Source organism: Balearica regulorum, chromosome 2 (assembly GCF_011004875.1).
Source record: "Balearica regulorum gibbericeps isolate bBalReg1 chromosome 2, bBalReg1.pri, whole genome shotgun sequence".
NCBI lineage: Eukaryota > Metazoa > Chordata > Aves > Gruiformes > Gruidae > Balearica > Balearica regulorum.
Genome location: NC_046185.1, coordinates 22,689,793 through 22,717,219, shown reverse-complemented (window position 1 = coordinate 22,717,219; position 27,427 = coordinate 22,689,793). Strand labels below are relative to the sequence as shown.

The 27,427-nt window shown below is 41.0% G+C and overlaps 1 protein-coding gene across 3 annotated transcripts; it reads right to left on the bottom strand.

Moving 5' to 3' along the window:
- Positions 1 to 470: 470 nt before the first annotated feature.
- AZIN1 (antizyme inhibitor 1) lies at positions 471 to 27,408 on the bottom strand. Of its 3 annotated transcripts, none has more exons than XM_075743567.1 (13): positions 27,020 to 27,316; positions 21,107 to 21,244; positions 13,123 to 13,320; positions 12,042 to 12,212; positions 10,891 to 11,064; positions 10,418 to 10,590; positions 7,246 to 7,525; positions 5,362 to 5,443; positions 4,186 to 4,260; positions 2,887 to 3,052; positions 2,161 to 2,279; positions 1,773 to 1,987; positions 471 to 1,145 (listed from the first exon to the last, which is right to left on the bottom strand). In XM_075743567.1, exons 7-13 carry the CDS (start codon positions 7,326 to 7,328, stop codon positions 1,034 to 1,036), a joined length of 852 nt encoding a protein of 283 aa, XP_075599682.1. In that variant the 5' UTR covers positions 7,329 to 7,525; positions 10,418 to 10,590; positions 10,891 to 11,064; positions 12,042 to 12,212; positions 13,123 to 13,320; positions 21,107 to 21,244; positions 27,020 to 27,316; the 3' UTR covers positions 471 to 1,033. The 3 variants fall into 3 exon arrangements, with proteins under 3 accessions (XP_075599682.1, XP_075599680.1, XP_075599679.1); XM_075743565.1 differs by having other exon boundaries at positions 7,246 to 7,380; positions 27,020 to 27,315; XM_075743564.1 differs by lacking the exon at positions 12,042 to 12,212 and having other exon boundaries at positions 7,246 to 7,380; positions 27,020 to 27,408.
- Between the last annotated feature and the right edge of the window lie 19 nt (positions 27,409 to 27,427).

The window sequence follows — 27,427 nt, the reverse complement described above, 5'->3', positions numbered from 1 at the left end:
GCACTGAGGTTTCTGAAGATGTGTGTAGCCCTTCTCTTAGGAGTCAGCACTATACAGAACTAGCTGAAGCTGAAAGCTAGACTCTTCAATAAATGCCGTTACAAAAAAAGAAAAAAGAGCTAAAAGTTCTGTGACAAATGCAGAGCCCTACTAATCTGTGCTGCCTTGGGGGCACTACATGCACCTAGCTAAGAGACCGCCTCTCTCTGTACATCTATCTATTGCAGGGTTGATGTTAAGAACTGATTTAGGATCATACTCTTAAACCACCAAAAATTGCCTTTTAGCCTTCCAGGAACTTAGACAACTTTCAGTTCATAGAGGGTGATCAAGCTTAAGTTATTTATGGTTTAATACAAAGCTGAAATAATAGGCTAGAGAAAAGGCAGCTTCTCAAAACAATCATGTACACACCTATTTTAAAGCTACCTCTTCTGCCTAGTCCCTCTCAAAGTTAGCCTGAAAAACAGTAAAATCTACACAAAGTTTTATTGCAATCATACAAGGGATACATCAAGGGTCAAATACAACAAATACTATGATGCAATTTTACATTTATTAAACTACAGTTCAAAGCACAAATTTACACATTCTAAATACACTAAACATCTAATGAAGTCACACTGGTCTCCCACTGACATTTGATATATCTGGGCGAAAGACAATAACTTTACAAGACTTTTCTAACAGGAATCCTTAGTATAAAAACTGTGTACTTGTATGTAAACTGTTGAAGAACCCAAGTGATGGGTTTCCATCTCCACTAAGTCATCCATTTTGTTGCATATTTAAACGCTCAGGGGTTGAATGAACTTGATTTTAAATTTGGATGCCATTATCTAACCCTCCCACCCCCCCAGTGAATTGTAGCTGTAGCTTGTTTTGCCTGGTCCCCATTAGCTATTACTATTTTTTCAAGTTTTGAAGAGAATGAATTGAATTCAAGATTGTTCCATTTCTTCCACACTGGAATGTTGACCAGACAAACTACAGACTTGCAACTGCAGGTCTAAATGAAGCGTTAATGCCTGTTTTAAGCTGCAGTGGAAAAGCGGTCTTCTGGGCTCAGCTGAATGCAAGAAGGCACAAAGAAGAAGTTCTTCATCAATGTGTCTGAAGCAATTCCAGCATCTTGCATCTCATCCCTGCAGCACAAAAGGATGAGAGCGGTAATAAAGTGATTTCACATACAATTCCACATCAGAAACCAGCCTTGAATATAGCATTTGCAGTCTGCTGCTCCTGGCTAAGTTAGCCTCAGTCTCAGCAGAAGGTGATTCAGCTGCACAAGTGCTTGGTGGACACAGAAAGGCCGTGACTCCGCTGGCAGAAACACACAGCCCTGGCCATCTCACTACTGGAACAGGTTACCCAGCTCATGATCGCCACAACAGTGTCACTGCCCCTCCTGCCTGCAACTGTGCCAATGCTGTACGCAAGTTGCAATTACTAGTACTAGGAAACTTCAACAGTGGAGGTCAAGCAGTAAAAAGCTATTACTCAGCAGCAACTATCATTAAACCTAGTCCACATTGCATTATTTTGCTTTCCTTTGTCAACCCCGAAGCAAAGCAGGTATTTTATCACAGCTCACCATTTAGTCTTAGGAAAGTCAGACAGAATAGTAAAAAAACCCACACTAAAGAGGCACACTTGTGCTCAGCTGCATCTTCCTGTATTTGCGCCATCAAATATAGTTTATAGTTGGCTTTAACAGCACACTCTTGAAGGAAGCAAAAACAATCTTGCCACTACCAAGAGAATTTTCTTACCAGTCACTGAAAGACATCATGTAGTAAATCAGTGGCCTCTGATAATCGTTAAAGGTAGACTGTTCCCCCAAGGTACCAGAACCCATATTATCAAAGATCAGCCAATCTCCAACGCTCAACTCAGGAAGACGACAGTTTTCCACAATTTGATCAAGCTCATCACAGGATGGACCCCAAAGGCTGCTTGCGAACAGAGGCTCATCTTCCTTGTATTTCTATGTGGAAATGACCCAGGTAATTAGGCTTTCGTTTATTAAATAAGAAAAATTTCAAATATACATAAGGATAATTTTATAAATAATATATTGTTATAAACACATGAAGTCTTAGATATATATTAAAAATAAGGCTAATAAGGACTATCTCTGAAGAACATAAAAGGACTCACCTTGTGAACCTCGGGGATAGCATTCAGTTTCTCAGACAATTTACTTGCAAAAGAACCATAAACACCATCATTTATGTAATATGTAAATACCGGTTCATCATCATTCCTGGTTTGCTCCACTGGAAGTAAAAAAGAAGTTGTCTCGCATGCATTTTTTGTCATAAGTACTCCTTTTGCAATCTAACTTAAGTCAACTGCTTTCTCCTGACAAGGGGGTTCCGTATATACTGCAATGGGAGAATTATGAGCAGAGTAATCTGTGTGAGACCAGATTATAAATTCAGTTGCAACATTAGGTGTGAGCTTAATAAAATTACTTTCACTAATAATCACCATTAAGAATATAAATTCAATTTCTACTGTAGCAGAGAAGCAGCTTGCTCCAGGATGTTTTTCTAGGTTCTTCTAATAGAGAACCTTCTAACACACCTTCTGTGAAGCACCCAATATAGGTTTAACCATTGAGAAATCAAACCTAGTAAAGAAACAAGTGCCACAGAAATGTAACAAAGAGTGAGATACACAGGTAACACACAGTCAGAACCCAAAAGGTGAATTACAATGCAAGCATAAGGGAATGTATTAAACATATGCTGAGGCAAACTAGTCCATCGTGACTAAGAGCAGGTAGTTATCTCTACTGGTTGGAACTAGATGATCTCTAAGGTCCCTTCTAACCCAAACCATTCTACAATTCATAACGTGCGAGAGAAATACGACCCTCACCTCCAGAAGGAAGAAGTTTATCATACTCAACAGTCTTCTTTGCAATGATATTAACTGCTAGTGTAAATGCAGATGAAACGTAGTAACATCCAGGCTCTGCGATCACCTTAACACCAGATTCCTTAGGAAAGTAGACATCCAGCAATGGCCTGATGACATGATTAACCTAGAAAATTGAAGTCAGAGGTAAGACTAATGAAACAGCTTATATGTATATCAAGATACACACACAGTTTCAGTCAGCAACAGTTCTAGCAAGCACATCAAAAGCTTACTCTGCTCCTCTTACTGTCCAAGAAGTGCCCTTACCCGAGGTCCAAAATTTACAGAAGTGCTTGAGAAAATATGTCATTCTGCTAAAGACAGAAGATTGAATACCATGAATCTGAATACTACATGGTCCCTCCTCCCAACCCAGGTTCAAGTTGTGGTACACTCAAGACTGCCCAAGCAATTTCAAAGTTTGTCCAGCACACCACATACTGTAAAATTATGTGTCAATCCAAAAGAACAAGGAAAGCACCTTTTTGTGATCAGTTCTGAATGAAGTTGTATTAGCAATTGAATGAATTATTTAATACTGATGCTCAAATCTTACGCCAGATATTTGAAGATTAACAAGTATTTTGGACAAGTAACAGAACAGTTAGAACTAAGAAAGAAAAGCCCTGATTGTTGTTACTAATTTTTCACTGAATCCCTTTCACTGTCCTGTATGCAAGAGTTTGTCTTTAAGACAACATAACAGTGTAAACAGGTTATTCTGTTCTATGTGCTACTGCATGCTAAAGATCCCATTTAGGCCAAATCAGTAGTAATAGTTTTATTTAAGGCTAGGCAAAGCAAAGAAAAACAAGACCTCTTGTCTTCAGTTCTAAAGCAAAGTACCAGAAACTTTCATACAGTAGGAGTATGGTTTATGACCCAAAGCATGCTAAGCAATCCTGGCCCAAACCATGCAACAGAGTAGCCGGTTGGACAACAACAGTCAACTGCCAAACCCCCTGAATTACTACTGTTAAAGTGGCTTAGGACAGTAATTTAATCTGTGACAGGCTTAAGTCAGCATTCACCCAATATGAACAGGATTAAAAAGAAATAGTGATCACCTCCCTCCAAGGACTGATTACATGACCCATGATAAAGAACATAAACCCAATTATTTGCATCTTATGAATTACAGTCTAACATGGAATTTAGAATAGGTTTCAATTATCAATGTTAGCTGCAGTTGGAAGGTTAAACACTTCAACTTCCTAAATTAAAATTAAGAGTTTCAACTTCCAATACATTGCATACCTCTTCCAGCTGAAGTTCTGAACCTGTGAAGCCCCCACCAATATCCAACATGTTCATCTTAAAGCCAAATTCTTCCTAAAATGCATAGGCAGAATGTAAGCACATTAACAACTGTAATCATAAAAGTATTTTTTTGTTGGTCCTTACTGTGGTTGTTTTCTATGTACTTATACTTTGGAGCATATTTAGCAGAGTATGTCTAGCAAGGGACTAACAGCATCATAAGAGTTAGTATAGCTCCATTAAACCTCATAGTAATAGCATTGGGATGTCAGTAGAGGCTGGCTACACAATTCTCAAGTACAAGTCCCACAGCAACGTCAACTCCCATTCTGCAGCATTTGTTATATTCACCCTGTGTTTACTGAACAGGGTGGTGCATTCCAACAAAAGGAAGTTTTAGGCATTTATAAATATATGTAATGCAAGTTTTTTGGATAGTGCTTGAGCAACAAGACTGCTACAATGAATCTGCACAAAGATCAGTGAGAACTTCAGTTCTGTTGCCCTCTGTGTGTTACCAGTCACAGCTAATGCACTAATTGCAGTAACAAGAGTAAAAAGATTTGCAGTCCTCTGTATTTAGTTTACAAGCTTCTCATTTATAGGAAGACAGATGTTCGGAGAAGGGATTTTTGAATTTTGCAATGTGAGAAATACACACAGAACATGTAAGACTCACGAGTCATCTGAAGCATCCAACAAATCCATTCCTGTCCATCCAAAGTTGGATATTCCCCCCCCCAATATGATACCTTTATTTCTTATGATGCTTAGTTAATCTCAGAAATCACATGCACCAAGTTAGTGGTTGTAACACTATAAATGCCAGCACACAAATGCTTAATATTTTAATATAACTTAACTGTCAACTGTGTATGTGCAGGACTGAGCTTTGAATTTCAAAAAGCCTTTACCAAAAGTGGGAAACTTTTTTTTCAATAGCATACAAGGCTACTGCCTGTCAGCAGTACAGTATTCATTACTGTTCATCCACAATTAGTATTATTATAAAGTTTATCTCTGCCACACAACTCACAACGGAGTATTTAGTCCCTTACTAAAAAGTTCCATTTCCTACATTGATATATTTTGGAAATAATGTAGTTGGCTTGTTAGTATGATTAGAACAGATCCTCTACTGTAGCAATTGCATGTGCATATGTATCTACTTACAGCCATGTCAAACACACACCGAGCATCAGATATAGCATGAATGTACGTTTGCAGTTCCTTGCAAGAGCCTGAAACATGAAATCTGAAAGAAATAAAAGCACAGTTAGTACACCGAACCGTGCAGCTTTCAGACCAAGCAAACTGTTTCACCATCTAGAACAGCAATGGAAGCAATTAATTTCCAAGTGGCTCAAGACAAGCTTGCATGATAATACAGTAACTGTGCAGAGAATAAGCTCAGAAGACGGTTGCCTTCTATTCCATTGAATTTGCAATTGAGGACCATTCTTGCTCTTAACGCTGAGAATGTCCTACAATATTCTCATCTTTAAGAAATAACACATTTCCTGAACCTTTCAGCCTTCACTATCACAGTGGTTAAAATCTGTTCTGAGTGGGTGCCAATGCTAAGACAGTAGCTGTACAGTCTCCCCTCTCGTGCCCTACTCTATTGCCTTGCCTGTGTCCCCTTTCTCCTGGGCCACCCAGTTTTCCTCTCAAAGCTAGGGCTCTACCATTCACACTCCCTACTCTCCCCAACATTTGGGAGAGAGCAAATAGAGGTGTGTCCCACTGCCAGCCTAATCTGAAGCCTCTTCACCCCAGGTCAGGTCCTGGTTTCATAGCAAGGCTGAACAGGCCGGCAAGCAGGTCATCAGAAGCAGAAAGGTACAGATGCTTCCCACAAGCTCCTCTGGTTCCTTTTCCAAGAGGTTCAAGTGGTGCCATAATACCGGTAGTAACTGAGGTGCTAAAGCCACCACCACCATTATCATGTGTTTCCTAAAGACTAGAATGGTCTGCTGGTTCTGGACAAACCACGCACATACCCATCTGAGCTACAATGCTCTCTAGTCCAAGCCTACTCACTTCTTTAAGGAATGCCATTGTGAGGCAAAGGTCACTTTTAAACTTACTTGTATGAATCTGCATGTGAATTTTTTTAAATTTTAAATAAAGAAAATGCAAAAAAGCTATGTGATTTTTGTTGAAGTTAGACATTATATAGAAGAGGTACATTTTCTCAGTAGTATCATCTGATTTTTAAATACATTTGTAATGATTACAATATGTTTGTGCTTTAATTTCACATCAATTTCAAACAGATTTATATCAAAAAAATTGTGGTTTAAATCCTCAAAATCTGGCTTCCATTTTAAATACTGTTTTTACTGCCTTGATGACCCACCCTCTTTTACTTGTTTGGTTGCTTTCTTAAAACATTCATGAGCATGTGATGCATTAGTAGCTGAAGGCAGACAGAACAGAGACTTGTGTGTGCATTTTTCCTCCATACAGTAAATTCTTTGCATCAAACTTCAAATTAAAATACCACAGATCATTTGGAAGCTCTCAGAACACTTGGATTCATTCCTGCCACCTGCAAGTCAAACTCATCTAAGTATTTTGTCTTGATATGATCAAAGAGTGACATAGGACCTAACTCTGAGAAAATCAAACACCATGTTCATCCTGTTCAAAGTCTGTCCAAGCTATCCCAAGCTATACTCACACTGATCTGTTACGCTGTTTATTGCTACAAAACACATTACCACAGAAGTTGAAGAGTACAGCAAGAAAATAGGAGAGGCTTCTAAACTTTGGTTTTATGTTAACAGAAGAATTTCTGATACTCAAATAGCTTTGATAGCTGTAATAGTTTGTTGCATACTAATTTCTACTTGGATATTAACGCTTAGCTTGCAAGCAAGAACTCATGATCCAAAAGTTGTTTGTGGTGTTTTGGTTTTGTTTTTAAAAAAAAACAAACCAAAAACCTGTATAATAGTGCCAGAGCAAGGGCGAGGAATTCTTTTGTATTCTAAGTCTGAGTATATCATCCAAACATCTGCTCAGCCAGCAGAGAACAATAAAGTTACTCACTTAACACCAACTATTTGGACTCCCAACTCCTTTGCACATTCCATGAGGTGCCTACAGTTCTTCAGGGTGGTGCCAAACTTCATATTCACCTCCTCATCAGCAGTAATGTCTTCTGTGGCAATGTGCAGTAAGAGCCTAAGAGAAGGGGAAGATGATTGGGGCAGTTGGTTTACATCATCAGCACATGTGAAGCCTGAAGACTGTCAGAAGTGTGTTGATTATGTTGTCAGTACTCCAGCTCCATCGATGGATGAGTCAAGTGAACCTAATAAAAACAATCCTGTACAGAGAAAAAACTAGCAATTAGGGGCTAAAACATGGAGCCAACAAGGACAAGGGATTTCGAAATGCAGCAACTAAGACTCTTTTGTAGCAGCAAGAGTCTGTTGAGTGCTGTAATAAAAGAGAATGTTACCTTCTAATAATGGTTTTACCAGGAAATATACTTTAAGACTTTAATATGCTTTTTCCATCTCTATCCTCTTTTCTAGTCAAGAGGAGAGCATGGAGATTACCCTTCAGTCAGTCAGGTATCAGATCTGGTTAAACTCAGCATGTGGAGAACACCAGGCTGACACACTGAGGGCACACCCTGACCACATGCCTCCACCTCCCCTCCTGGCTGAGCATGTGGACTGGCGATGGGCTGGGGGTGTCAGTTCATTCCCTGCCCCTTCTTCCCTGTGGAGCAGGGAGGCAACAAGGACCATCTCTTGCAGTCTTACACAGCAAGACAGCTTCCTCCCTCCAGTCAAAGCCTCATTCGGGTAGGTCTGGCAAACTGCAGTGCCAGTGTGGACAGTTTTCTATGTTAAAGTAACACTTGAGTGGCAAAGGCATGTTCACATCAAAACCCCTAGAGGCATACACCCAAAACTTATAAATTTAAACTGCTGTCCACTAAGAAAGTCACTGGCTTCCTCCCCCCACCCCAAGGATCAATTGATTAGCCATATGGTAAACTAAACAGAAGTTGTGTCATGACTTACATGCAGACTGCACAGAGCACGTTACAGTTAATCAGGATGGAGAGCATAAAAAACTGGTAGAAGCTCTGCACCAAAAGTGAAATAGTTCTTTTCAACACACACAACAAGCAAAACTTAGCCTAGCCACTACAAAATACATGTTGGCCTAACAGCTACCTTGATTTATAAAAGTCCTTTCCAAACACCTCAATGTGTTTTAAATGCCTCTTGTAAAGAGCAAAATAAATCCTAAGTTCTCACACAGGTTGCCCAGCAATCCTTGTTAGTTTTCATTTATACCACTTCATCTTGAGAAAATAGCCTCTCATTTCCTGCTTCTCCACTAGCAGACAATTCTGTTCAAGAAATCTGTAGTCCAGCAATATTTTGTAAAGCATTTGGAAAGAGTGCTAGATATAAAAAAATGTCAAAAGTTACTCTTTAGAATGTAAAAAGCTTCAAATCCATAATACTATGGTTTGTAACATCACATTTCTTAAAGACATCCAATGTTAAATTTTATTGTTGAATTGTTATGGCAGCATTATAAGTGAGTCAAGATATTTTTATAGTGTAAACCACTGAAAAAAGTGTAATTATGATTTCTAGAAATCTGGTAGTATTCTTCCTGGGTTTCAGCCAGTTAGAGCAGAGCTAGAGGACAATGTGTGTGTTTGGGGTTTGGTTTTTTGTTTGTTTGTTTACCTTTAAGGAAGCATTGATATTTATAACACCCATGCCCTACCGGGGCTCTTAGGACACCAGCAACCTTAGCAGTTAAACTTTGCCTGGAAAAATCCAAAGGTATAAAGAAATGAAAACCTAAGCACTCCTTACATTTCTCCTCTTGAAAAGAATTTTCAATCATTCGCATTACTAATACTTCCAAAGGCAGAAATATCAATTATAAAGAGACCCACCCATTACTGAGTTTAGTGCAGAAAGTTACCAGAATTTTCAGAAAATAAGAGTTATAGCCTTCTAAGCAGGCTTTCCTCAGCCAAAACATAATTAGCTTTATCTACAAAAAGACAACCTAGCTATTACAACGACACATAGGATGAACAAGGCTATACACAGGTTTTGACTTTCTTTTGCAGAAATTAAGTTTCTTGTCCTTGGTAAACAGGAACTTTTCTAATATTAGACTGTTGGATCCTTGAAAAGAAGTAAAGAGTTTATGCTGGTTTTGTTTAGCTCATGAAACTCCATTCTGTATCCCTGCTTTGCAATTTCTCTGGCTCAAGAAAATGTGCATCCTAACTTCCCTTGCTGTGGATGTTACAACAGACATCATCTTCTGAAAGAGGCTGTTAGACTCAAGGAAATAAATCAATGTAAATACTAACAAAACATTAAAGCCACCAGTGTTTTACACTGGTAAAACACTATTGACGTAAAAGACAGCTTTAGCATTGCCAAGGCTTTCAAACACATGGAGTATGTCAAGGCCAAGATTTTACACACAAAATTATTTATCACAGATAACATTCTTTGCACAGGAAGTACTCTCCAGTATGAAAAGCACTTACAGGCTTCCATGAGGATGGAGTGTAATCACTAGCAACAGCAATGTTAACTCTCAAGGTAGTAAAAAAAACGCACCCAAAACAGGTGGGATGAGCAAAGCCTCCAATACCAAATGTGGCAGAATCTTTCCAATTCCACAACTATGGTCACAGTTTTGGGAGAAGACATAATGCTTTAATAAGGACTGTGTAGAACCAAGGGCTTTGTAAAGGAATGTCAGGAATTCAGTTTCTTAATGTGCTCTGATGCAGAGTGTGTGAAACCCTAGATGACCCAATACACATGCTCATTTGCTGATAATCTCAGCCCAAGTCACTGATATCCAAGCAGAATACCCTGAAGCCACAACAAAGCAGGAGAAAGATGTACTTGCAGATGAGGTGCCAGAATTCTGAACTTTAATCACTGAAACCTTTACATGAAGGCTGCCCTGTGAAATCAAAATGCAAGACTTCTCCCAAAACAAGGGCCTTTCTACCATTTTAGTAAGCTGAGACCCAGTAGGGAAAAATGTTGAAAAAAATCTACCTTCAAAGGAGACAAAGAGGAGAGAAAAATAGAAGTGAAGTGTACTAAAGCCACCATGTACCTTGCTTGCAACTCAAACAACCCAGAATACAGGCAAAACTCAGTCTCCCTCACATGAAAAGCAAAACCAGAATTTTGACACTTACTTAGCATTTGGATGGTTACGTGCAATTTTCTTCAGCTCAATATCATTGTCACAAATCATGATGTTTATCCCAGCTTTTGCTGCATACTTTATTTGAGAAGCTTGCTTGCAAGGATTTGTATATATAATGTTTTCAGGAGAAATGCCCAGGTCTTGCACCAATGCCATTTCAGACTGAAAAACAGGAACAAACCAGACTTTGACACAATCCAGTGCAGTATCTTTACTGATTTTTAATTACATGTGCTCTAGTACTGGACTAAATAGTCAAATACACCAGGAAAAAAAAAACCAAAACAACTTTCCACTGCTTCTAGAGTAGAAGTATAGATTTTCAACAGCCAGTTACACAGGAGTTCACAATTTAAGTTATATTATTTATAACCATGGCACTTGATACCAAAAAGCTGATTTTAAAAACAGCAGATGTATGGAAGAAAAGGCACACAGATAGACAGAAAAGAAAAAACTTACTTTACTGGAACATGCAAATCCAACACCAAGGGTTCCCAAAATTTCAAGTACACCTGGAGTAGAATTGCATCTTACAGGATAAAATGGTTTTATTGGTGCCATCACATTCTGCCATTGTATGTTCTTCTTCACAAGCTTTCCAAGATCACCAACATAAAATGCTCTTTTTCCAGTCTAAAAAAAGGAAGAATAGGAAAATAAAATGTCTGAAATTGTTGGTTTGCTGTCAAAATATAAACAACACATGAAACAGTCTTACAGCATTATGTACATTTTTTTTACCCTGCTACTAACTTTTAGGTTTGACCTTGAACAGTGCTTTTGGTTTTAGTTTCACCTAGCAATTTGAGCTAGTTTTAAAAAAATAATCAAAGGGAATACCTACCACTTCAGAGATATTATGAATGCTATTTAGACAATATTCTGAGATTCCTGAACAAAAATTACTACTTAAATGCCAAATGCTGATTTTGTCTAAAAATACAGACTAGGTTACAAATCTCTTCCAACTTCGTATTTTCAGAATTTTTGGAGGAAGAAAATCCACTGGGATGAAAGCTTCCACAGTCTCAACATAATTTATAGCTTATTATATAAGGAATAAAATCTACCATTATTTTAACATCTAGCTAATAGCTTATTTTACTGAAAATTTGTTTGATAGTATTTTAATTCAGGAAATCAAGTTTGAGACTGTTCTCCACATCCTGTGAAGCACAAAGTTCAAACAGAATTTTAAGAACTAAACTCGGTGTGTTAAGGTTGCAGAGTCAAGTAAATAATCTTAAAGAAAATGCACAGACACTTCTCTGGACACTGTTAACAGTCCCCTTTGTGCATCTGTTACCATAGTCTTTCTCAATATCAAGTCATGATGTGGATGTAGTGGGTCAAAATCCAAACAGATAATTCTGTATCTGTTTATAATGCGCACTCAAGTAAAATTCCTGTAAACAAATGGCCTACTGTATATCAATTGAAGACCATCACAAGATCTAGGATGGATCCAAACTAAGACTGTTCATCAAATGTTAATTCTAGCACTTGACTTTCGCAGATACAAAACCAAGTTGTGGCTTATTGTATACAATGTCTTTATTTCTGTTTAAAAAAACACAAATAGAAATTCCATCGGGTGGAAGCATACTGACCCCCTGTACGGGTCACCAGCAGGAATGGGATCTGGAGCTTTAGATCCATGGCACAGGCCTCTACCCCTTGAGCTAAAGGAGTAAATGAAAGCAGCAGGAGGCAGCTATCCTCTGTGAGCCAGCCAGTGGTTGGAGACATGACATGTTGCCAGTAGTTTACCTATTTATTTGCTAGACAGAAAAAGAATATTAGGAATCAGGATTTGGGAATCCTACACCTGTGTTCAGAAGGCCATGGGATTTAGCTATTTGCTTTACTACAGTTGAGCACTTGCATTTGAATATGAGTTCTGCTAAATCAAGGGAAAAGTGAACAACTCATAGGTATGGCACATTAAGGGTACAGTATTTGCTTAATGAAACTTTTTTTAAAAAACTCTTTCTTTCTACAATCTTGTCTATAAAACAAAGGTGATAACAGCTTCCTGCCTCCTAAGTAGTGAGTGAAGCCTTATTCAATAAAACTATTATTGTATACACAGAATTATTTAAGTGCCTTTCCAGTAGATTGCTAAAGCTTAACAGCTTTTAGACCAGTTTACTTTCTTGAAAGAAAAAAGGTAGCACCTCACAATATGCTCATACCCGTATTTCCAACGGAGAGAAGGGTAACAGGAAAATGTAGAACCACACAACTGTGATCAACCAACGTTGCTTTAAACTGGCTCAGCATACACATTTGTCTAAATTTGGGCATATTTTTAGGGAAAGAGCAAAAAAAAGTTTCTAACTTGGCAATATCCACTTGCTCAATTTCAGGTTCCTGGTCTAAATCCCACTAATAATAAAAACCTCTTCAAACAATGAGATGGGAACCTGTATTCAATTACATCAGCAAGTCTACTTTCCTGCTAGCCACACTCAGGGAGGTTGCCCAAATTTCCCCAACAGAATTCATCCCAAGGCAAACAAACAGCAAAGTAGTAGTAGTTTGCAGGAAATAACAGATTAAAAGCAGGAAAACACTTAATAAGGTGAGTTTTAGTTGACTGTTCCTCTGTTGCTGTCAGCTCATCAATGCTAAATACCTTGACCTAGTTTCAGTCTTAGAGAACTAAACCAGAAGATTTGGAAAACTTACATGAGTATGTTCATAAATACAGTTGTCAATAACATCTGCAAGAGTTGCTCCTTCATCCAACAGGCCAATGGAGTAATTTGCATCCTCAAGAAATCCTTTCATCTCAGCCGTATTCCACAAAGCCGACAGTCATAAACCAAGAAACACAAGGGATGGGCTTCCAAGCCTTATATCCGGGTCCTTAAATTATGCAACAAACTGTACAAAGAAAACATACATCAATTGGAAAAGAGGCACAAAACATACTATGCCACTATTTAAAAATCAGAAAAGGCTTCCTACATCTAATGTACTACAAACAGTAACACACACCCTCTACAAAAATGAGATTTTTTTTTTACTCCGTTCACCCTCTATTTGGCACGAATAAGGATAGAGCAATTCTACCAAAGGCAAGAATAAAACAGAAGCTGTGTCCTTTAAATCTGATACTAACTTAAAGACGAGTAAGAAACCACTGATGCAAGGCTGTTCTTGAGAAGAATCCCAGACTGTAGGCACACTGAACCATGTTGAACTTACACAAACTATGAAAATACGGCAAGTGTAGCATACTTTTACGAACACCTCAGCTCTATTATTCTTCAGTATGACATTAGTATTCAAGTATGCAACTGGAAGACTGTCTGTAATACAACATTTCTGAATTTGTTAAAGAAAATTTGTCAGTTATTGATTAAATGTTAGCATTGATATTTCTTAGATTCACATATTTGTGTTAACATTCTGGTTTTTGTTTAGACGGTAATTTATAACCTTTGCCTTTACACATTGTATTTACTAGACATTTATTTTGTTGTTCTGTTCATAAGATCACCTACAACACAATCTTCACTTCAATAGAGGTTAACAGAAAACCCACTAGCTAGAAGTACTTTTAAAAGTGACAATTAAACTCAGTAAGTAGAGCTGGCAATAGGAGAAAGCAACAGTTATAGCCTAGCTTTATTTGCATCTTGTTTATCCTCAAACCTTTACTGCAAATTAGATGTTGTTTATAAGCAGTGTTTCCAGAAGACAACCTGAATCAACTGAGTCCAAAGACAGAAAACATTGTTCATTATACACAGTTTTAGAATATGGATTAAATAGTCTCAAGTAAAAATCAGTAGACAGCAGGAAACTACCAACAGCTGATCATATACCTTCATCAGCCTTTATTGATGAATACAACAATCTGCAGTTTACATTCCATTGGAGTTGTAGGTCTTGTTTAAAAGCAGTTTGTTAGTTTATAGCAACTGACTTGACTTTGTTTCAACTATCATCTTTGTGACTAACACACGACTGATCAATACTAGCCAGCTAACTAGATTCCTTCTTTACGTGAACACCCAAAACCTTTTTAGTCTCTCAACAGAAGTTGCACAGTATTTATTAAAAAAGTGATGGTTGTTTTCTAAAGCCACCTGTACTTGGCTTTAAAATAAAAAAAAATTATTTGTCTAATTAAAAGTGTTGATAGAAACCAGAAACATTACAGCTGAAGGTAAAACATGCTTCACTAGGACTCTAAGAGCCAAGAAGATAATCCTGGCTTCAAACAGTCACAAGGCCACAGCATCAACTGCCTCATGTTTCTTCCCCCACCTCCCTACAATAAAAAAAATCCACAATTTGCAACATAAGTTTGATTAACATTGTTCATAAAAGCAAAGTTACTTTTGCTCAAGCTAATACTAAGACAACTAAGCAGCAGTTACTCCTGCTTGTCATTACATCAAATAATGGGGAAAAAAGCCAGTGGAGTTTTGTATGCTTTCTGCATAACTCAAGTATGCCACCTATGTTTAACAGAATTATTTACTGCCAGGTAAACTTAACTCAGTGGCAGTGAGAATTTTCAGTTATATTCAGAAGCTGAATGATAAAGATAAGTATGCTGGGTAAGAATGTACTTCTCACACATATAGTGAGTCATATGCTTATTTAAGTGAATCCTGAAGATCCAAAACAATCATGGAAGAGCAAGATAATTATCGTATTGATGTAAGGATTTAAGTAAATTACAATTATAAAAACAATGACTAGGTGGTAGACAACCAGGAAAAATTTCTTCAGTCACTTCTTAGTTTGAGTGAGTAACAGTTAAAGCTTTTTCAAAATACACCAAACAAAAAAAAAAAGAACAAGCTTGTGAACTAAGTTTGACTTTGAATCAGTGAAACCAGCATGAACACCATAGTCATGTTTACATAGCTACTGTCACCCTCTGACCAGGTACTTCATCAGTATCCTTCATTTACTAGCTGATTAGCACAAAGTCCTCAACATATTCACCTCCATAAAATATCCGTGATTCCCTGGAGTAGAGTACCAACAAGGGTTTGGGTTACTTTTTCCCCTGAAAAGCTGGCATCAGCATTTTACTGAAAATTAGATGTAGTTCTGGAGCATCCAAAAGATAAAGATCAAAAGAAAAAAGCTAACAGAGTTTAATTATTGTAGCATAATTACTTTATACTATGAAAGTTTTAAGTACTTTATGCATCCTCAGAAGCTTGCTGGTTGTGTAATAAACACATTAAACTTTTGTCTTACAATAATAGCTCTTTTGTTGTCGTCTTGCAAGAAAAATAATACCCAAAGAGAGGAATAAGTAAACCAACCTTGGTGAACACATGCAAAAGCAAAGTGATTTCCATTTTCAGCAGATTATTCAAATGTAGCAGATCTGTTAACCACTCAAAAACCACAAGGTTTTTTAATCCTTTTGTGACACAGAGGGGTGTTAAAGGAAAATTTTATGATTTCAAATATGTTTTGTGCTGCATCTAAACCTATAACATCTTTTACTACACATCTGATCTGTCCTATGACTTCAGAAAAAGTTCAACAAAACTCAGCAGCAACATTTTGACACAGTAACTCTGTACAGGATGAGCTTTCATGATCCCGGTTCCTCTTTCCTCCTTCCCACTCACATCCAGCCAGTAAATACTGTAAGTACCCGCAGCTGACTACATGTGAGAAGTGACTGGGCTGGCAGAAGCCTCATATCTGAGCTTCTTATTGTTTATTCAAGCTGGACAAATTCTGTGTTTCTGATCTCAATTCCCTGACATATTGTACAAACCTGTTAAAGTCTGAAGGATTGACTGTACCTACTAGGGTACTACTACACTAGATTTTAAAGTTTTGGTGGGTTGTGTTGGGTTTTGGGGGTTTTTTTGTACTAAAAGCCACTTCCTGCACTCCAAAGTGTGCAGATGGTCAAGAGTGCCTTTGAGGGAACGAATGCACACCGCCAATCTGCCCTGCTGGGAGGTCTCTGTACACCCAATGGAACCCGTCACAGCACTGAATAGATTTTTAGACTCACCAGACACACGCACACACCCTGCAGGCTAATTGCTTGTGCCTCATATTTCAAATGAAGAAGCTCGATTTAAACACCAGATAGCTTTTTTTCCTTCAAGTTTTGGTGTTCATCTGAGTTACATGGCAGTAGGTTTAAGCTAATTTTGTAGCACTCTTAGAAGAACGTTTTTTTCATATTTAATGACTGTGGTGTCTCTAACTTTGAGATAGATGGGGTAGAAGAATTCCTCCAAAAGCTGCCCTTTTACTTTTGGGGAGGTCCTGTGGGGAGGAGGGGGAGAACAGGTTTAAGTAAAGCATGGGGGGAGGAGGCTCTTTACCACTAACTCCCCAAAACCAACAACAAAAACAACACTTATCTGGTAAGTTAGCTTCTATGAAGGTCATTTCCTAAAGCAGACCTCTTGTACTGCATTCATCTGAAAGAATCTTATGGTTCAAGAGGCAGGGATGAAAAGTAATCCATGCTAGTACAGAATTAATAAAATAGCTTGCAACAAACCATAAACAACCTAGTACAACCTCTCCCAAATTGCTAAACAGCAATTGTTTTTTTAAGCATGTCTGTGACATCTAGGCTTATTTTAGCAAAATTTATCTAGTAAAAAAGTTAGCATTAGTCTACCAACTTCTGTCCTCAGGGTTACAGCGCGTTCCTCTCCTCTCCTGTTTCTCCTGTTCTGGAAGAAATTACCTCTCTTCAGTCTTGTTGAGAAGATAGGAAGAATATTCTACAAAGAAAACTGAAATTCCTACCAGCACTGCTACAGCACCACCACAAAACAGCGCACACTTGAGAAATGTTTCTTTAAGGGGTTAATATCTGCAGGAGGATTTGGGATTGTGCTATAACCTCACCCTGTTCTGACTGGCCCCCCTTCTGAGGGGAGAGGAGAATCAATGATAAAATTCATGAGAGATCAAATGAACACATGTAGAAGGAAGTCAAGAAGATGGTTTAAGACCTCTTCAATGTCTGTAAGACAAGTCAGAAATCATTACAGTACAGAGTTCAGTCCTTGCTGGAAGTGCTGACTTGCTACAAGTCATAATTTGACAGACTTAGTGTGGTAACACCACCCATTTTACCACCTGAAATGTTAAGTCTGCACAATGCTCCAGGACATGTATTTTAGGGCAAACAAAAGCTGTCAAGTGGTATGAAACTTCTACATAGGCATGCAATTGCTTTCTTTGAAGTAAGTTAAACCCTAAAGAGCCTGAGGATGTAACACAATCACTTCCCAGATGAGGAACTTTTATCTTAAAGTTTACATATTTAAATACCGCAATTAATGCGGACATCTGGAATAGAAATTCAAATGCTCTGAGAAGTGACTAAATAAAACACATGCTGGTCATACACAAGCATCCATAACAAACTTTTATTTTTTTCTTTACATTGTCAGAACTGCATATTGTTTGGCCTGAAAAAAAAAAGCCACCTTGAAGTTTGGTTCTTTCATGAAAAACTTCCTCTGCAAAGAACAAAGTCTCCCAATAGCGCCTTTCAACTAGATGTTTTATTAAGCAAAATAAATATTTATGAGATTACCAATTATGCAGATGCAAAAAATCACGAAGAGGTAAACCACACTCATCTCACATTCCTTACAATACTAGTTCTTTGGGGCTAACAGATCAAAAAAGTAGAAGCATTTTGTCACTAACATTGGTAACTAAGTACAGAAAGGTGTACTAGAAAAGTAGAAACACAAGTCCTCTGTTTTCAGCACAGGAAATGCCTATTTTTAATGGGAGTACCTTTTAAAAAAAGTATTCCAAGATGCCATTTCACCACCTTACATCCTTATCATTCAGTTAGCTGAATGCAGCCACCAATCGATGGAAATGCAGAAGCAAGCGACTTTATTTACAATAGCAGAGGACACTGTGCATTAGCCAAGCTGCCTCTCTGTACAAATCCAGAGGGTCATAGCAGAGTACCTGGACAGCTCAGGTTAGTTCCATCCCACCTTTCTCTTGGAAGTATTCCACACAGTTAAGTTAGCAATGTAACAAGACCATCTCTGCTGAAGTAAGCAAGCAAAGGGGGTAGATACTAAAAAAAATGCCTCATCTGACATCATCTACGGGAACCATGCTTTCAAGAATTTCATGTTTTCTTGCAATTTGAATATGTTATTCCAAGCCAGTAAGTTAGCAAAGCTTATAAAAATGACTACACTTGTAAGTACATGTATACTTCTGTGGTACCATACCAGCACTTCTCTTTCATCACAGTGCAAGCAGTTACTTCCCTATCTTATCTTCTTACTTGCTTAGCCAATGTTAATATTTAGCCTCCTCATTGCCCACCAGCCCTCCAAGCTCCCAGTCCTCCTGTGCCATCATCACCATCCAGTCCCATTTAGAGAAAGTCAAGAGAGCTTTAAAGGCGAGCCAGTCTTGATAACTGCTGCTTCCACTTGGCATAGACAGGGCTCATTAATAGATCAGATTTCCATCACTAATTCTCTGTTTCCCATCAATCAGATGTGGCAATAAATAGAACAGATTTTCAAAGGAGCAAGACTTCAGACCACAGTTGCCAGAGTGCTCAGGAAGTCAGAGCTTGAAGAGCAAGACAGAACCAAATCCCAAGCTCTTCCCTGGCCAGTATAATACAAGGACAAAAGTGGGAGGGAGAAAATTATAAAAAGGAAGCAAGTTTAATGGGAATGTAAGTACACCTTCAGATAGAAGATTTTTATTTGAGTTCCACTGGAACATAATAATTATATTTAAAAGCTCAATTGACCTTTTTCCCATTAAATCACTTTACAACTTGAACAAGACTCAAGCTACCAATTAGCTGGCTAACTTACATCTTAGCTGTGTTTGAAGCTATTAGCTGTGCTAAAAACACGTACGGATTTACTGGCAAACACTTGCCAACTACTGCTACCTACATCACCACTACATTTGATACTGAACCACTTATATTTGTGTACAATATGTTATTATTGAAGACATAATAGGTCCAAGCTCAAAATAAACACACAGATCATCTGAATATTCAGATACAGCAGATCCACTGGCATTTCCATTCTAGGACAAGCTATACCTTGCTCTATTTGCCACAGCACATTGGTCTACCAGTTAGAGAAAGAATAGTCTCAATGAGGGCACCAGAACAGCCTTCTCCTCAAAGAGAAAAAAAAAAAACTTTGGTCAAAGCCAAATTTCCTTCAGAACAGTTTTAGAAATTAAAATGCATTTCTAGTACCTTAAGATTTTATACTTTATTCAGTCTTTCCTCCTAACAATTCTTCTGCATTTCCTATGTTTTTACTACTTTATTCCTGTTAAAGGGCAAAAAGTTGAAGTGCAAAATGTCACACAACATTTCTACCCACGTACGTACAAGAGTGAGCCAAAACTCAGAAACTGAACAAGAGAAACAATTTTCTTGAATCTTTTGCTTATAAAAATCATGTGACACCTACAAAATAACAGTGATATTTGGAGAATTTTCATTGTTAACTGGATTCACTTGAATAAAGCAGTCATCTACATAGAACCAAATGTATGCAGTTAATTCAGTAAGTTTCAAACAAAACAAAACAAAAAGAACATAACCTCTGGAGATAAAGCCAGAAATCATGATAAACCAAGCTCACCCTGTGCTTCCCTTACTGCAGTATTTTCAAATCTCCATTAAGTACCTTATTAGGAGACATACAAACACAACTGGCATTTGGCCTCTTTGCGGTCTTTAAAGAGTACCTGGCTCAGTTAGATGCACTTAACCATTCTCATTCTCAAGTTTTACATTCAAAAGCATTATATAATTTATAGGCACTAAGCCAAACAAAAACGCCTTCAGCTAGACAGGAAAAAAGTAATACTGTATAAAATCAGCTTAACTCAGATATTACAAATGCATTTAAAGCTACTGTTAAAACCACATAAAGCTATTGTTTTATGTTAACAGAACAGGATAACCACACACATTCCAGAGTTTTCTGTGCTCCTTAAGATCAGCTATATGCATTTATTTGTTTTCCGTTATCATGGGTTTTGTTTTTCTTTAATAACCATTTGCCCCTTAAAAATTTAAAGACATTTGTAATTGGTACATGATTTCCATGCAAAACACAATTCCACGTTCTACTGTAGCTCAACTACAACTATTTGTGGAAGTGGACAGTAATTAGCAAATAATGGAGACAGGCATTTGGGAAGGCACACCCTTCATGATCAGCATTAGTAACTGTTTACAATAGCAAATTTTAACTATTTCAGTATAAAATATCCTAAGAAATCACACAGTACTCAAAAATCACAGTTTGATGTTAACAGTCATGCAGTGTCAATTCATGACTTCAGAATTACTACTGAGAGACTGAAGTTACAGCATTTTATTTTAGGATTTCTGCAGCTAACAGCCCTAATTCAGAAAAGTAACTATTTACAAAGTTTACTCACACATGTTTAAATTTCAACAGTTATCTGATGAATTTCTGAAAGAAAAGTATTAGGTGAGTAAAAATTACAGTCCTCCCTTGAATGAAAGCCCCATATAACGTACAAACCACTATTTTCAAATGTTGATAATCTTTATCAAGGCAGTTCTCTTGATTATCTAAAAAGCTGTTTGCAATTTTGGAAGTGCTTATGCTCATGCATACAAATGAAGAGAGAAGGCAGAGAGACTTACATGGACAAGTTAGGAGATGGAACCCTACTATCATCAGCTAGGTTCCCAAGGTGGCTCAGCGTTGAAGTCGAACTGTTCTCTATAAAGCACTTCTCCTAAGCCCTCTGGATAGTTGTAAACTTGATCAGAGATTTTGCCCTGTGGGAGAAAATGTGTACAGAAATGAATTTCATAGCCAGAACAAAATAAAAAGCTTTATCTTAAAACATGTAACAAATGCCTTTTCAGTCGTGCTTTTAAGGAGGCTTGCTGTACCCCACCATGAAAGTTTATAATCACATAAAATGCCCAGTTTTCAAGAGTGAAGGTAAACTCTGAGCCAGATCATGTCAACTGCATGAAGAACTGCTAAAACATATGAATTAAGCACATGAAAAACTGCTTGTTTGTACTTATCTTTTATAGTCTGAACTGGAAGATTTTCAAAACTAAAGGCAATGAGCTCTATGTGATCCTGCTTTAGGATAGTACACCTTAATACTGGACTACCCTCCCAGAAGTGTTTTTAACCCTGTAACCACTGTGATTCTTCCCCTCCCCACTTCCCTTCTATTTTAGAATTGCCTTGCCATGTTCCTCCTTCCTCTGCTGTGAATGAACACAGCATGTGGGTGAAAAATAGTGCTTTATATAGTGAAACTGAACACCATACAGACAAATCCAGAGATGAGCGAGACAGTAAAAAGAAAGAAACTTATGCTTGCCTTCAGGAATGAGGGAAAGTTTCAGCTGGCCCTTAAAGGCTATTACACACAACACCAAAGCAGCATTTTAAAGTACAAGGCTAGCTTACTCAAATTAAGGTGAAACAATCACACAAAACAGTACAACGAACATAAAAAGCAGTCAAGAAAACATTAACCGGCCCTGCTAAGTTGTTACTCCTTCTAAAAGGAACCGTCATTTTCATGGAATTAAACAGGGTACAGAACTGGTCATGTGTAAACCCAACATACTATAAAGTTTCTACAAATTCACTGTGGTCTATGGCATGAAACACGGAATGTACCAACCTATTGTAAAAATAAATTTTTGCTGTTCTCATTATTTAAATGAGACTACATGTGCTGACTACAAAAACCTAGCTTCCGGGAATCACGCAACCCAAATGATTGTCTTTTCAACCACATTACAGTTAAGCAAACTGCTGAAGTGTATTTTCCCACTTATTCTTGCTATCAGAAAACTAAACTAGCATACTCTATGAAGTACTGAATTACAAACAGAGCAAATGCAACTTGAGAGTAACCGTTTCACAGCAACTCCACAGAGCAATCTCATCAGCTTTACCATATAAATTAGCATTCAGTAGCTTAATATATTAAAAATAAACCTCAGTGCTTCAAAATTAATTGAAATATTAAGGAATTTTGCCAGATAGAATTAACGTATATGCAGTGTATTTTATCTTATCCCTTTCTTTCACTAAAGCAAAAAGCCAGTAACATTTTGTTCTCAGAGTATGCACACACCAGTTTTAAAAGCTGGCAGCATTTTGCTTTTGTAAAATTAACTAGTAGCTCCACTGTTTTCTAGTGCTGTTCTGATTATACTTAAGAACTCATACAAATTTTCCAGTGGTAATGAATTAAAATTACCTTCCCAGCAAAACAAACTGTCAAAAACAGGTGCTTGGAGGGAGAACACATGACCTTTAGTTTAAAACTTAAAGCACCATGCTTCAGACAAATATCACCTGCAAAACTATTCCAATAAATATTCTCACACATCCCAAGAAGGAAGTGTGCAGTGAAAGTTCCCATGAAGCTGGAATGAAAACCAATCATTTTCTGTAGCAAGTCAACTCTGAGCTGCACCAAGTTCTAATTGCCCTTCAGAATTTCTTTTAAGTGAGAATTATTTATCTGAAAGATCTACACAAATGTATAGAAAATAGTCTGACTGCCCTCTTTTGTGCAGGTTTGCTGATATTAAATATTCAGAGATGAAAAAGATATGATTTGAGCCTTTCAAATCATAGTAATTTTACTCTGCTTTAACCAGCACAAAGAGTTAGTTTGCTGCACTGTGGCAGAGCAGGACTACCATTTTAAGCAGAAGTGCATTAGACGTCCATAACCCATACGGACAAACCCAGTTTTAGAAAAATTGCATGTGATCAGCAACAACAAAGCATTCATTGTTTATGGGTCTTAAAGTAGGTATAAAAGCATTATTTGCTAAACAGTGAGCTTTGAGTTGCAACAACTGTCAACAAAGCAGCTTCGCCTTTTAACATTCAAGTGACACCTATATGCATGTATTTCTATCTGTTAGTATACTCTACTAGCAGGTGCCTCAAGTTTGACTGCAGCTTGACCAGCAATTCTGAACTCCGTACTCGAATAGTAATACTCATCTGAGGAACAAAATAACCCCTAGTTCACAGCGCATAGTTTTGCCAGAACAACTGCATCCCTGCAGCAAGCCCTACAAGCACCAGCAGATCAGTCAGGGCCAGCCCCTTTCCAACTCACCGGCCCCCTCAGGCCCCCACATTGGGTACAAAACCAGGCACTGATTCATTTTCTTTGAAAAAAGTGATCCACTGCATCTCTCAATTTCTGAAAAGAGACCCTTTAGTGACCTAGTTAAAATATCCATTAAGCAAACCCTAAAAATCCACTAATATAATGACCTCACATATTTATACCAACTGACAGACTTGGAGGCACCGAAGTTACTCTCATCCACAAAAAGCATAGCTATTCTTCTGTTACAATAGGCCTTTTCCAGATCAGGGCCAGGGCGTTGTGGCAAGGCGGTCCCCAGGGGACAGCAGGTCCTGAAGCGAGCACAGGTCTCAAATTCTCCTGTCAACCATACTCTTGCTCCTGCTCTACATCAACAGCATTTTGAACTGAAATTTGCCATTATACCCGAATTAGTCCATTACGCAATTAAGCCTCTCTTTCAGGAAGGGACAGTCTTAATTCCCTTCCAGAGCACTCTGTCTCTTCTTTAATTGGAGAGATGGAATCATTTCCAGACCATACAGCCCAACACTGCTGCAAACACACACCTGCACCGGCCTTCCAGCACAGCGAGCAGCAAGAAGCACAAGCTGCTTGCCTGGGGTAAGCCTGCCTCTTGCCTCCAATAAATTGTCCCCACTGGAGAAACATTCTCATTGCTGTTCATTGCCAAACAACATCCTTCCCCTCCCAAAGTCTTGTAAAGACCCCTCTTTCTGGGGTTTAACAACCCTCCCCCAGAGCTCAAGGCCCAGCAGGAGGGATGGGGGGGGAGCAGCAGGCTGGCTGGCTGCGGGGGGCTCAGCCTAGGGCAGGCGGGGAAGGGAGCTCACCACAGCCTGAAGCACACGGGGAGGGGGCTGCCGTGTCACAAGCATCAGCCACGGCGGCAGCAGCATTGTTCACACGGTGACAGGAAGGAAAGAACTAGACTGGACCAGTCCAGACTGGAACAAACCCCTCCTACCATCACCATTATTCACAACCCCCAGCACCACTGCCTCCCACATTTATCCAGGGAAGAATAGCAGACAAGTGCAGTATCCTCAGAGCCAAAAATCCAGCAGCCAGGGCAGAGGCAGAAGAAGTGGGGCAGAGCTCCCTGCCCCCAACCCACCGCCACACAGGAGACCCAGCCACACGTCTGGCAGGGAGGGTAGGCAGGTCTAACCCGCTTTACTGGGCACCACACGGTGTTGTCGTTCAGGGCAACTATATTCGACTGGGACTACACAATCAAACCCTGCTCCGTCACCAGACACTGCTGCAGAGGTCTGAAACGCGGCACTTCCTCTGCCTACTGGCACATGTCGGCTGTGCAGGATTTTGCACTACTGGAGATGCACTTCAGAAAAGGCTCAAAAGAAGATTTAAGCTCACTTTCTTCTACACCACAACCAGGGTCCCCCCCAGCACAAACGTGTATCTTTTTAGGCTCTGAACAAGCACAGACTGCTGACTGGAAAAGACCTGCAGCGCTGTCTAGTCATGAGCCATAATAGCATCTTCCTCGGCCATGCCAGCCACCTCACGTTCCTGCATTTGCACCACCCCCCTCAAGCATGAGCCCTCAGCTCCCACACTGTACTTTCAGCTCCCCTACAACCAGTAAAAGGCACCTCTGCTGACCTCTTACCACTATAACCAGTAACAGGCACCTCTGCTGACCTCTCACCAAACAGGGAATGGCACCACAGCAAGCGCGTGCGCACACACACTCGGGATTGCCCTGCAGGCAGCTGAATAGTGACTGGATCCTCTTCTCTGTACTTTCTGAAAGCCACCAGTACAGCAGTGGCCAACTGGACCACAAATACCGGTGTAGGCAGCCAAGCCAAGGAGGTTGAGGCTCAACCAAGAGACTTCCAGAAGGACTGGCAGCACCAAATCTGCTACTGCTACACTAACATACTGACTGTGGGGGAAAATGTGCGTCCTTGCGACAACTAGCAACCATCCCAGCAAAGGGAAGACACTGCTGAGCAGGAGATATGGGGTCCACTTTCCATACCCTGCAGGACCCCTTGGCCCTTCTGTGTGAAGGCAATTTGCCCCGTCATCCCAGCACTTGTCCCGGAAAGTGTTGCTTGTGCAACACCCTTACAACTCGTGCAGCGCCGTGACAGCTCGCACTGCTGCCTCGCTCCCTGGCATGTCTCCAGTCCACTGCACTGCAGGGTGAGACCCCGTGCAGGTGCCCAAAGGCACAGCTCAGGTGAGAGGGAGAAAGGACCGTGACAATGGAAGCCCGGATGGATAGCCACGGTTACAGATGCACAACATGGCCTCTGAGAAGCAGGCGAGCAGAGATGCCACGGCTGTGCCATGAGCAGTTCTCCAGCCTCTGTGCCTCCTGCCAGCCAGGCTAGCCTCACAGCTGCTCCCCCCGGGCCTGATGGGGCTTCCTGCCTGCGGGTGCACCCGAGGGGAAGGGATCCTGCAAGGGAGTCAGTGCTCCTGAGCCCGAACAACTGCTACAGGGTGAGAGGACGGCACACCGGGGTCGGGGGAGCCCCTCTCCCTAAGGGGTCCAGGCGAGGATGCCCCTCACCCCCTCCCCAAGAAGGGACGCACTGCGAGAGGTAGCAACGCCCGGGGGGAACGGGTCTCCCACCGCAGGGCACTGCCCCGGCTGCTGAGGGGGAAGACACCACACAGCCCCCCTCCGCAGGAATCCGCCATGTTAGGGCGGCCGCCGAGCCCCCGCTCCCGCTCCCCGCGGAGCTGGCGGCCCCACCGCCCTCCCGCACCCTGCGGGTTGGGGGACAAGGGGGAACGGCGGCCCCGGTGCAGCCCTCGTCCTGATGCCCGGCCTCCCCCTCCCGCCTCGCCGCCTCTCACACGCAGGGCTGTCCGCCATGTTAGTTCGGCGGCCACTGACCCCCTCCGCCCGCCGCCACCGCCGCCCTCCGGGGCACGGGGGGCTCCGGCGCTCCCCCGTCCGCCCCCCGGGCGGCGACCCCGCATCGCCCGGCGCCTCGCTGTGCGCCGGGGACAGGGGGAGCCTCGGCTCTGACTCATCCCACCGCTCTCCATCTGCCGCCGCCGGTAGCAGCCGGTCTCGCCCCACGCCGCCGGGCGAGCAGAGAAAGGGCAGCGGGAGGAACCGGCCCCATCCCCCGCCCTGCCCGGCACCGCCACGGCGACGGCGCTGCCCGCCGGGCGCCTCTCCACCCTTCCCAGGTGCCGTGGCCACCGCTCCCACTTCCCCTCCTTGCACTGGGCGGGGGGGGAACAAGGGCCTGCCCCTCCCTGAGCCCTGGACAGAGGAGAGCTCCTTCCACTCCCTCCCGCCACCGGTATCAAGGGACGCCCCGACCCGCTCCGGGGCTCAGGGTGGGCGTCACCGCCTCCCTCCCGCCCGCCGTCTCCCCCGCGGCGGGAGCCCCGGCCCGGCGGGGAGGCCGGGGGCACTGGGACCCCCGGCACCGGTACTCACGTGAGATAACGGCCCGAAAGATTTGGTAAATCGTCTTCTCTTTTTAGGCGGAATTTTTAAAGAGGGATGTGGGAACCTACAGCAGAAATACAGGCGGCGGCAGTGGCGCCTTCCAGGGCCATAGGCTGCGGGGGCGACCGGCAGGGGAAGCGCAGCGCAGCGCTGGGACGAGAGGGCACAGGCAGAGAGAGACAGAGCCGGAGCGGGCCGGGGACGCGGGGCTGCGGCAGCTGGGGGCGGAGGCGGGAGCGCGACCACCGGGCGGCTGGGCGAGCAGCGAGGCGAGAAGAAGGCACTCGCGCCGGCAGGGCTCTTATAGGGCGGGCGGGCGGGGAGGGACCCGGCGCCACGCGTCACCGCACCGCGGGGCGGGAGGCGGCACCGCCGCTGAAACCATCCCCCTCCCCC

What these genes read in the sequence shown, in the direction of transcription:
- AZIN1 (XM_075743564.1), bottom strand. Translation starts at nt 13,224, where the DNA reads ATGAAAGGATTTCTTGAGGATGCAAATTACTCCATTGGCCTGTTGGAT. An exon ending in GTATTTATGAACATACTCAT is followed by an intron (nt 11,065 to 13,122) that starts GTAAGTTTTCCA and finishes TCCTTTTTTTAG; the next exon opens with ACTGGAAAAAGAGCATTTTA. An exon ending in GTCCAAATAGTTGGTGTTAA is followed by an intron (nt 5,444 to 7,245) that starts GTGAGTAACTTT and finishes TATTTCTTTCAG; the next exon opens with ATTTCATGTTTCAGGCTCTT.